Consider the following 12,500-nt stretch of genomic DNA (forward strand, 5'->3'; position numbering starts at 1 on the left):
GACTCAAGACGTGGACGTAGCTAGAGCGTGGTTCTGAGCTAATTTAAATTTCTCAACAGTGTTATCAACATTGATTTCTGAATTTAATTTTTTTAAATGTAATAATGGCCGTTTTAAATACATATGGTGCGTGTGGCGACTTTGTTTTTTAAGTAACCAATCAGATATTTCGCAATTTTAAAAACATATATAATCCTGTCAAAATGGTATTTTAAAATGCTCTTCTTCACTTCTTAGTATTTTCCTTAAATTGTATTTTAAAATTAAAGAAGATCTGTCCTCAGACTCTTGAGTAATGATCTGCGCTTTCTTCCACGTAGCTGGTCGATCGCTGTTTGTTTGTGAACGTAATCGTTAACTTGCCACTATCTTGAGTCCCTCTCTCGACTTCTTGAGGTTACATGAGGTCAACACACGAAAATTTATTGGTAGAAAAAAAAATCAGCACCTACCTCTCCCTCGCAAACTTCTATCGTGGACCTGAGTGGTGTGATGACCGGATCTTCGTTCACGTCCGTGACAACAATCTTCAAGAAATGCTCCTGAGACTGACATTGGGAATCAGAGAGCTGAATCTTCACGTTGGTTTCTCTCAGGGCCGACTTTTCGTAATCCAGGGCACCTACTATGTCAATGTTCGTTGAGGTTCCTGCCAGGAATGCACGACAAGCATAATATTGTTTAGAAAAGTGTGAGCGGACAATGATAAGTAATAAGAATTGTAAAATGAAAGGGGTAGAGTATTGCTTTTAAAAAAACTATAATTTCCATAGGTGATCATTTTGATGACATACTCTCTTTTTTTGGGAATCTGATTCACCCGACATAATTACGTGTAGAGCCCTTTTGGTCATCCTTTTGTTATATTTATGGTGGGTCATGCGCCGCAGATCGATAAGGCGTGGACGCGCTTTTCTGGTGAACAGTGCCCGATTGCCTAACTCAGCCATGACACGATCACGTCTAGAGGGGAGGTAATCTCTAGAAGGGAGGGAGTGAGAGAGAAGAAGAGACAGACGTCTTGGTTACTTTAAAAAGGACAGTCAAAGAGGAGATGAGAGAGGCTGGTGAATTTGCCACAGGTTCATTGGGCAAGTCCACAATACGGAAACTAGGAATGACTTTGCTGGCGCCTTTTACCCAAGAAGATGGGATTTCAATAGATAAGTTCGTAATTCACTGGAGTCATGCAGAGAGGCTGTTATCATTCTTGGGTGCAGTCGAGATTTTGGGGATTTCTTAGAGATTTTATTCAGCCAGTCACCATGGGGTAGTTGGGTTGTTGCAGATATTACTGACAGTACTTTATCGTTTTTGTAGATTTAAAAGGGCAGTAACAATGGTTACTGTACTGTAAAGTAACAATCTTTCGATTAAGTCGACATGTTATAACAATGTATTTCAATTAATTACTGCTTGGTTGGCGCGGGGTAAGGTCATATTAAAACCTCGGAATGTATCTTGGATACCAGTCCTTAACTTATATTTCGGGTGTTCTGACCCCACCAGCACACACACACACACACACACCCCTTCCCTCACATATACACAGCATACAGCTTAGCATAATATTCTAAAATTTGAAATGCGCCTCGGCAAACTTGTATATTTATTTGCAGGTCCGATAACTCTACTTGCTATAGGCTGAATGCTGTAATGGAAATATTCTAAAACCAAAGCAAAATATTGTCCATTATAACAATGTTAAAATAAGCCCCAAATTTTGTTCTGTTATCAGACCTGTCAATATGTGCACCTAGGCCTCAGCCAATCAGAGATTTGTTGTTGTTTTGTTTTGTTTTTAAGGGTTTTACGGCGCTTGCAACACATTAAGGTCATATCAGCGCCAGTAAAAAGGAAGAAAATGGGATAGTAAAAAGTTCTAGAATTACAATTAAAACACCCAAGAAAAACGAAGACAAAGGGGAATTGGTTCAAATAGGAAACAGATGTAGATTACAAGAGAGCACACTATCAAAGTACTTAGTTTGAGATCACCTAAAAGTCTCATCCAGACACAAGCAGAGGTCCCCACTAAGAGGAATACACTCAAATGTTTGCAAATCAGATATAATAATATTTAAACAAAACAATACAGTGCATAACAGAGACATGATCTACAAGACAAAATATCTTCTACCTAAACTAACTATCCATTTGATTTGACGGTTTACCTCCCAGCTGGAGTATTAGGTCAGGGCCTGGACTAAACCAAGTAATCCCATTCCAAGACAAAGACAAAGCAAGTGGGAAAACAGATAAAGGGGGATAGCAGACACAGCAAGGGCCTCCCTGCCCACTATAGGTGGTCAGGGACCCCATCTAGCCAATCAGAAAGACTACACAGTGTGTACCGAGCAAAATGCCATGAAAAATGTCCAGGAACTTACCATCAAATGTGTACTGTGCCAACCCATCGGTGTTGATGGAACTGTGTGTATAGATGATGGGACCCCAGTCCGTGCTAGGGTCCAGGTACTCAATGATGTGGACATTTCCCGTGGCATCCTCTGGGACTTGAACCTCTCTGTCCAGGTTTATGGCTACAGGGGCTTCATTTGGATCTGAAGAATTGAAGAATATTATGTGATGTATCGTCTCTAATTGATTTTATACTAACTCCCTCCTTACCAACTACATGAAAATCGTCACATACGTTACGATATAATGAACATTATTATTGATCAAATATGTTATGTACATTCCAAAAATTTGAAGAAAAATGTTTGATACAAATATAAAAACTTATCGTTGCTTTGTAAAGCCGGTTTCGCTGAACAAAATTATGTATAATATGTTCTTATTTCTTTCACTTCGGGAACAATTCTGAAAATGGTCGGTAAGGAGAGAGTTAAGGTGGAACTTGTACTGAAAAGTAAAATTGATTTTTAAAAAGTAGTCCTTCAGAGCCATTAGACCCAATGAGCCGGACTTTAACCCAGTTTTTATAGCGTAAAACTGACAATAGCAATTACTTGCTATCCTTTGGATAGGACGCTTAGTCTATCGCAAAGTACTTTGCCGTCACATCTTATAGTAATAGCTACCCAATCACTGCTGACAGAAAATTCTCGAAATGCACCCGAGATCGATCTCGGTCCCTCTAAGTGTGAAGCAAATGCTGCTCAGTCATTGGAAGTAAAATGATAATAAATGTAAAGCGCTTTGTACCGTGGATAAGCGCTATATAAATGCAACTTTTTTATCATTGTCATCATTATCGTCATCAAAAAAATATTTCTACATCTTTTAAAATGTTATTTATCTATTTTTCATCAGCTCAGTTTAATTATAATTGTAAAGCTTAACTTGGATTCAATAGTCTGGTGTCACGTCCGTCCAGCAACGAGCAGCTTGGTTCTAAACAAAGAAAATCGGTACTTTCTATTCTACATGCTAGCTAGAACATTTTCACATGTCCTGTGATCAGAGTGAATAAAAGTCAAAACCTGATCAGATGTATACTGTTTTTCACCTCTGGATACACTTTTATGCTCGTCGGAGAAGTATTTCATATAGGCGTCCGCCATTGTTCCGATAGTTTAGAACATGTTACTAAGTTACTGTGCGTCATTGGCGTCCGCCATTGTTCCGATAGGTTAGAACCAGTTACTAAGTAACTATGTGTCATTACGAGGGAAGTGACGTCACGACTGTTGAAGCCTATTGCTTGTACGAATGTTCAATGAATTAATTACTGTTCAAGGTGACTGCAATGACTTGTGGACCGACTGTGTGATCTCCGTCGCTGATGGTCACTTCAAAGGTCAACGCACTTGCACACAGGGTGGACAGAGCAGCATTGGACTTGATTTGACCAGTAGCTACAGGAGGTGAGAAGATAATTATTGTTACCGTGATTATCATTACATAGATCTCTCTCTCTCTCTCTCTCTCTCTCTCTCTCTCTCTCTCTCTCTCTCTATCTATCTCTCTATCTATCTATCTATCTATCTATCTGTTGGCTGTCTGTCTGTCTGTCTGTCTGACTATCTATCTATCCATCTATCTATCTATCTAGTTGTCTATCTATCTTTAAACCTATATATTATCTATCTATATATCTATATATTATCTATCTATCATTTCATAAAAATAAAATCCATGAAATGATTGTGTTCAACGTTTTGATAAACGGATCTATTCATAAAGTAAAATACAAGTGTAATTTTGTTCAACTTCTACAATAATATTGTTTCAAGCATTCGCGAATCTAAATATCTATCTATTTATCCATCTATCCATCCATCTATCTATCTCTTAATCTATATATCTATCTATTTGTCTATCTATCTCCGTGTGTGTGTGTGTGAGAGAGAGAGAGAGAGAGAGAGAAAGAGAGAGAGAGAGAGAGAGAGAGAGAAAGAGAGAGCGAGAGAGTGAGAGAGAGAGAGAGATGAGAGGAGAGAGAGAGAGAGAGAGAGAGAGAGAGAGAGAGAGAGAGAGAGAGAGAGAAAGGGATTTGAGCAGGTAGATATCTTTGTTAAACTGAGACAAAAAATATTTATGAAATATCTTATATTAAATCATTTTCCTATTCTAAAACTCACTTTTTTCAATCGTAAACTTGTCACTGTAATCAGACGGCAGCACCTTCAATGTATATGTGACGTCATCACCTGGGTCATCGTCCGTAGCGTCCACGTCATAGATATCAGCTCCTGCAGCCACATTCCGTGTGTTTGCCAGGGTATAGGTGGCTGGAGATAGAAATGGATTTAGTTAGTTTCAGGTTTTTAGCGTTTTTAACATTCCCATAAAATCAACAATAAAGCAGGCACCTTCAACAACAAGACTCAAATCGAGAAGACCTTTCCACCTAACAAAAATAGCAGACTTCAGTGTGGAGGAAAACTGGAGAGAAATGTGGAACAGTGAAACACCAAGAGGAGGAAACATCATTAAAGATCCAACCAAAAGAGTGCCTGCATTCAATAACGCCAGGAAATACTGAACTTCCTCAAATCGCCACTTAACTGGACATGGCAGAACTACATCAAATATGTGCACATGGAAACTTTGAAACAGTGATACCTGCCAGAAATGTCAGGCAGCCCCAGAGACCAGCGATCACATTGTCCTCCACTGCCCAGTTACTAAACTTGAAGGTGGCTACGAAACCTTCCTTGGGGCGGAGGAAGACTTTTAGAAGCTGAGTTGACGAATGAATTAGGAGGTGTAGCCATACGCTACTACTACTACTAGCGTTTTGGCGACAGTTTGGGGCCATAGATAAAATGAAATTGACGTCACTCGGGTCTTTGTTATTGTTTTTTTTTTTTTTGACATCCACGTTTATGAGTAATTCTCACTTAATTTGTATTATCCAGACTATAAACGTTCATGGTTACAGATAGTTTTGTGTGTTTTTCCGTTATACTTCCGGATAGCAATGTTATGAGCTTCTTAGCCAAGCGCATACTATCTATATAAGACACCAACTGGCTAAAGAATGGTGGTTCACAGCCCAGAGACAGTGTTCAGATAGATTGAATCTATCTTTGCTTGATCTAGTGTTGAGTTTTCAAACTTGAGCTTTCACATAGAGTAATATCCACTGAATGTGCTAAAAGTACGTGACAAGGGTTCCCAAGCCAACAGCAACATTAAACTAGACACGACACCTGTAAAGCACTACTATTAGTTTTTGTTTTTTTTCTACATGGAAACCATTGTTATTAGCCAGGTACTCTTTTTACGACTGAGTGTGTTGAGAGAATGCGAGAAAAGAGCCTTTTCCAAGGACTCAACTTTGCGCCGTTCACGACGGGACTCAAACCAGGGATCTTCTGGTCTGAATGTCACTGTTATATCACAAGAGCACAATGCCGCTGCTTCCAACAGTCCTTGACGAGGAGTATATCAATAAAATGACTCACACACACTACCCCCCCCCCCCCCCACACACACACACCCAAACGCACACACCAAGATCGGACAGCCACCTTCACATCTTTGTCGTTTTCATGGTGATTTCCTTTAACATATTCCTTCAATTTATGGAAAAAGAAGTCTGCAGGTGCTAGGTCGAGACTGTTAGGTGGATGTGGTAAGGTGGATAAATGCATTTTCCTCAGTGCAGTTTGAGTCTGTTGACTCGTGTGGGTCGGGCGTTATCGTGTCGCAATATTGCACTTTTCTGGGGTCGAAATCTTTTCAATCAGGCTCTCCGGTTTGTTTGGGTTTTTTTTTCAGCGTGGTAACATATTGATCAGAATTTTCTGTTTTGCCCTGTTCCAAAAATTCGATATAAACAAAACCTTCAAACTCCGAAAAAATCGTGAGCAACACTTATTTAGTCGATGCCACAACTTTGAACTTTTTTGGTCAAGAAGAGTTCTTGTGTCGGTATTCAGTTGACTGGCGTTTGCTCTCTGGGTCATAATGGTGGACACATGACTCGTCTCCAGTGATTATTTACTGAATACAGGCATCATTTTCGTGTTCATACCTTTTCAATACTTTAGTGAAAATGGTTTTTTGTTGCTCTTTCATGTCATTTGTCAACAATCGCTAAATGCTAAGTTTCTAGTCAAATGTCTTTGAAATAATAAGAAAACTTGTAAACTTTCTAGCCCACTCTCGTATATTATGATAATTAACACTTGGCATCACGTTAGCCTGGACTGTTATACCACAAGACAACAAAGCCATATATTATTCAACGCATATCTTGTAGTATAAATCTATTATATTATCTGCCTTACCTTTGAAAGTGTCTGGCACGAACCGTGGAGCATTGCTGGGTTGTATGTTAATCTGTATGACTTCAGTGACTGGTGTCTCTTTGCTGTCATCACAGGCTATGGTGACGATGTAGATTGGGGCTGTAGCCGCGTTCAAGGCTCCCACTCCTGACCGGAACTCGAGACATTCGTCTGTGGTAAGAATTGTGAGAAATATAAGTAGATATAGATAATAGATTTATACAACACGGAGATGCTCAACTGGCGTCTTTCTTGAGTCCAAACCTGAAGTTCATAAAATCTCTCCAAAGAAATAAATGTTTAAAAATTGAGCTTGATATAGCGCAATATCCACTAAATGTGCTCAAAGCGCTGTACAAGGGGTCCCTGGTCAACAGCAACATTTAACATGTAGGACGGGACATGACGCCTGTTAGGCGATATTGCAATTTTTCGGGAAAAGACAACGGTGTTAACGGCCAGGTACTCATTCTAAACCCTAGTACGGTGAAAGAATGTGAGTAAAGAGCCTTTTCCAATAACTCAACTATGCGCCAAGTGCGAGGCTCGAACCCAGGACCTTCCGATCCGAAAGCGAGTGACATACCACAAGACCACATAGCCGCACTCAAGCCTAACCCTCTACCACGGCGCTGTCCGCTCTCTCTCTCTCTCTGTGGAGATTTGTTACTTTTCAAAACTGAAAAAATATGCACACATAAATCAATCTAAAAGACAGCTGACATGTATATAGTTTTACTCAGCTATTACTACTATCATGTACAAAACATTAAAAACAGTAGCTTTAATAATAATCATTTGTCTCAGGAAAATTGTAAATAATAATGGGGTAAAAGCGACGTTTACAGATTTGCAGGTCTGATTATTATTATCATCATCATCATCATCATCATCATCATCATCATCATCATCATCATCATTATCATCATTATTATTATTATTATTATAAACTTACTCGGGAGACAATCTAGAACCTCAAAACAGTTGGTACATGGAGATGTCGGGTTGACGTTCGACACGTAGGTCCTCGTCGGGTCACCGTCGGGATCGGAACATTGAATGCTGGAGAGGATCTGAAGAAAAGTTGAAGAAATGGAGAAATATGTATAAGCCTAGTTCTAGTTGGATATCGCATTTCATATGATTTGTCATGTTCAGTGTGCTTCAAAATGCTGTATTTATTCCTCCAACCTAATTTTGTGGAGCCAAATTTCCATTTCATTGGTCACCTATATTCGGCGTTCTCTTACAAGGAGAATTCTACAATACCCGTCACTGTCTATTATATCCAGGTACTCATTCACACGTGTGTCAATAGAGGTAGAGGTTTTATGTTAAGTTATTTATCATTATATTGTATATATATATATATATATATATATATATATATATATATAAAATATGATAATAAATAACTTGACATACAACCTCTACTATATATATATATATATATATATATATATATATATATATATATATATCAATATTGTTATAACAGTCGAAACCATCGTCTTCAAACTGCTAACACAAAAGGCATCCATTTGTCCATCATGAATCACAATGTAATATAAAGCACAAAATTAAAGTAACACATCACACACAACATCTCACAGCACTTGAATTATAACACGTTATCATCATTAATAATTATGTACAGTATTACATCAATATCTATTTTACCAACCTCAGTCTGATAACTCTTAATAGACTTGTTGATTTTTTGTTTTTTAAAAATGTTTTTGTGTATTTCTTCTTTCTTCTCAGAAGCGACATCTTCGCTATTCAAGGCGAAGTGGTTGAGTCTTGTGATTTTGTTATCATTTGTCTCCCATGACAAACCTCAACCAATCAGTTGTGAGAGGAAGAAGAATAACGGAAGGAAGATAGAGAGAAGAAAATGGGGAGTGAGAGATAGAATGATAGATAAAACTATCCGGGGAGGGGAGAAAGGGGAGAAAGGTAAAACCATAGGTGAATAATATTCACCAGAGGATAGGACAAATAGTGAGTAGAGTTCACTGCAGACAACAAGGAGTGGGTCAAGTTCATGACAATTATACTCAAACACATGTCATGCACAATCATCATCATCTTCATCAACATCATTATCATCATCATCATAATCATCATCCTTCTTAACCATCATCATCATCATCATTATCATCATCATCATCCTTCTTCATCATCTTCTTCTTCTTCTTCTCTTCTTCTTCTTCTTCACCAGCACCTCCACCACAACCATCAATGTCTTACCGTGTTTGTATTAGTTGTCTCAGATAGAGTGGCCACCTTGTCAAAGATGGTAATCTGGGGCTGTCGATGATATCGAGTAACAAGTCATTAATTTGGAATACCATAATATACTGTGCAATATAGGGTAATCTGGGGCTGTCGATGATATCAAGTAACAAGTCACTAATTTGGAATACCATAATATACTGTGCAATATAGGGTAATCTGGGGCTGTCGATGATATCAAGTAACAAGTCATTAATTTGGAATACCATAATATACTGAGCAATATAGGGTAATCTGGGGCTGTCGATGATATCAAGTAACGAGTCACTAATTTGGAATAACATAATATACTGTGCAATATAGGGTAATATGGGGCTGCCGATGATATCGAGTAACAAGTCATTAATTTGGAATACCATATTATACTGTGCAATATAGGGTAATCTGGGGCTGTCGATGATATCGAGTAACAAGTCATTAATTTGGAATACCATAATATACTGTGCAATATAGGGTAATCTGAGGCTGTCGATGATATCAAGTAACAAGTCATTAATTTGGAATACCATAATATACTGTGCAATATAGGGTAATCTGGGGCTGTCGATGATATCGAGTAACAAGTCATTAATTTGGAATTCCATAATATACTGTGCAATATAGGGTAATCTGGGGCTGTCGATGATATCGAGTAACAAGTCATTAATTTGGAATACCATAATGTACTGTACAATGTAATCAATACCATCACATTTAGAGTAGCTGACGTTCAAAACGTCCTAAGTGACATCTTGATAGAAAATGAGTTAACAATCTCAATCTATCGTTTGGACTCCATAGAATCACCAGAGAGAATTCAGAGTTTCCAAACACTCGGGGTATTGTTCTATGCACACAAGACATTACATTCCTCTTTCATCATCATCATCATCATCATCATCATCATCAAGTGCCAGGCCTGTTTCAGACATCGGCGATCATGTCCCTCCAACCATATTCCTCTTTAAGTCAATAATTAAATGACAAAAAAATGCGGTTTTATTTGAACGATGAAAATGGGATTAAGTACGTTTTGAAAGTGACCTACTCATATTCTCGCACGTAAACGTACTATAGATAGTATGCGCTTAGCTATGAAGCTCACAACATTGCCATCCGGAAATATAACGGACCAACACACAAGACTCTGTGTAACCATGAACTTTTATAGTCTGGATAATACAGTTTAGTGATAATTACTCATAAACGTGGATGGCAAAAAACAATAACAAAGACCCAAGTGACGTCAACTTCATTCTATCTATAGGGATAAAAGGGATACAATACTGTTTTTAACAATAACTATTGTAGAAACCACAACATTTGCAGAGAAATAAAGGCTATTATGTCATCTATTTCTACTGTACTGTATTATTAGATTTGCCGGTAGTTCTCTGTGCTCGACGATAACAATTTAACATTGGCTTTACGGAACAAAGTTGATCCCCAGCCCTATTTTTAAAAATAACAGATTGGAAAGATTACCATTACTTTATTGTATCAAGAGAGATTTAGAATTAGACCTAGGTCATCTATTTTTTGGGTGGATATACTAGATAGGATTGCGTAGCATGAATTATATATGCAATAAAAGTCAAACGTCAAAAAGGACTGAGTATTACGACCTAGCAGATTTTCTTCGTATTAATTTGAGTCAACGGATAATAGAATTAGCCTGAAATATAAAGTAGGTTTGCGTCACAAGTAAATCAGACTGTAACAAAATAGTTCCATAATTCTTAGATTTGCCAGTAATTTTGGTGCTTGATGATATTAATTTTACATTGGCTGTTCGGGACAATGTTGATCCCCAGCCTTACTTAGTTTGTAATAGTTACTTTTTTTAAAAGTCTCAGTTCAAGAATATCTTGCACAGTGCCTTTTATTGTATTGTTTGTGTCAATTGATATTGTGTGTTATTATATCAAGGTACAAATATCTGATTTTGTCATAGTATTATTGCCATTGTGAAGGGTATAGAGCACGACATTGCCATGGTTATGCTCTATATAAATGCTATGTATTATTATTCTTAATATTCTTATTATTATCATCATCATCATCATCATCACCATCATCATCATCATCATCATCATTTTTATTTATTATCATTATAATTATTATCATCATCATCAGCATTATCATCATTATTATTATTATTATTATTATTATTATTATTATTATTATTATTATTATTATTATTATTATTATTATTATTATTATATTATTAATTATTATTAATTATTATTATTATTATTATTATTATTATTATTATTATTATTATTATTAATATTACTATTATTATTATTATTATTATTATTATTATTATTATTATTATTATTATTATTATTATTATTATTATTATTATTACTGGATGGATTAGAATATGTTGACAACATTTTCATTATCTAATAAAGTAGAGAAAGAGTATGGAGAAATGGTGGGGAGAGAGAGACACACACAGAGAGAGAGACAGAGAGAGAGACAGAGAGAGAGAGAGAGACAAAGAGAGACAGAGAGAGAGACACACACAGAGAGAGAAGGAGAGAATGGGAAGGAGAGAAAAATAAAGGAATGTACTCACAGTTGAATAAACATGTCCAGTTAACAAGAGCCATAATATTAGGATTGTAGCTGCCATATAAATCTTCTCCATATCAATGAAATGTACACAACCTACCACAACAGTCTAATAGAAGTTACTTTACTCAAGTTAGTCGAAAATCACATGATAGTCAAAATACACATGGTAGTCCAAATGGCTGCAAGTGATGGTCGAAAATATCAGCCTGCGCTCTTCTTCACAAATCTTTCACATCATTATACCTGTAATTGTCATAAAGATTGTCGTAACAAGTTAGCACACAGTTCATGTTCGAAACTGAACTTATTGCGCAAGAAAAACTCGCTTTTCACCACATCTGAACACTCCCCCCCCCCCTTCTTTCCCCGTCCATCCAGTAGTGATTGGGTAGTTGGGTCAGTTAGATCAGACGGAAAGTACTTTTGGATAGACTAACGTCCAATCCAGAGAGTAGCAAGCAATTGCTATTGTCCGTTTCACGCTTTAGAACCGGGATAAACTCGGCTCTATTGGCATAATGGCTCTGAAGGACTACTCCAGGCGGGCATATCTCGTGACCCCCTTGTAAAGAGCGTCGAGGCCATTTATTTGTGGATAGTGTGCTATAAAACAAGCACAGCTTTGTTGTTCCTCGTGTTTGGCCATTTGAACTTTAATTCAGTTTACACACAAATCGACTTCACCTGATGCAACACCAGGTTAAAGAGGTAGGCTACATATCGTGCATTAGTGAAAAAAATTTTTTTTGTGAGTACGATGTTGTTATGTACTCACGATATCCATGCTCCCCTTATCCATTTGGATCTATTTTATTTGTTTGTTTGAATTAACAGTCATATATTTATATCTGCAAAAACAAACTAAAATAAAAAACTTCAGCTTTTATATAGAACAATATCCACTAAACGTGTTCTTATCCGAACCAGAGACCA

General features: G+C 37.2%; 1 protein-coding gene across 3 annotated transcripts in view; it reads right to left on the reverse strand.

The window, feature by feature from the left end:
• The window catches only part of LOC144956591 (cadherin EGF LAG seven-pass G-type receptor 2-like), a 92,964-nt gene that overhangs the window by 78,512 nt on the left and 1,952 nt on the right, over nt 1-12,500 (reverse strand). For all 3 annotated transcript variants that reach the window (XM_078887189.1, XM_078887187.1, XM_078887188.1), the window contains exons 2-9: nt 11,569-11,810; nt 8,961-9,020; nt 7,663-7,780; nt 6,708-6,878; nt 4,551-4,700; nt 3,699-3,824; nt 2,391-2,564; nt 453-649 (exon numbers count right to left, since the gene is read on the reverse strand). In XM_078887189.1, coding sequence (XP_078743315.1) covers nt 453-649; nt 2,391-2,564; nt 3,699-3,824; nt 4,551-4,700; nt 6,708-6,878; nt 7,663-7,780; nt 8,961-9,020; nt 11,569-11,640 — 1,068 coding nt within the window. In that variant the 5' untranslated portion in view covers nt 11,641-11,810. The remainder of the gene's footprint in view (nt 1-452; nt 650-2,390; nt 2,565-3,698; nt 3,825-4,550; nt 4,701-6,707; nt 6,879-7,662; nt 7,781-8,960; nt 9,021-11,568; nt 11,811-12,500) is intronic.

This window comes from Berghia stephanieae, chromosome 11 (assembly GCF_034508935.2).
Source record: "Berghia stephanieae isolate SIO BIC M18660-M18661 chromosome 11, UCSD_Bste_1.3, whole genome shotgun sequence".
Classification (NCBI taxonomy): Eukaryota; Metazoa; Mollusca; class Gastropoda; order Nudibranchia; family Aeolidiidae; genus Berghia; species Berghia stephanieae.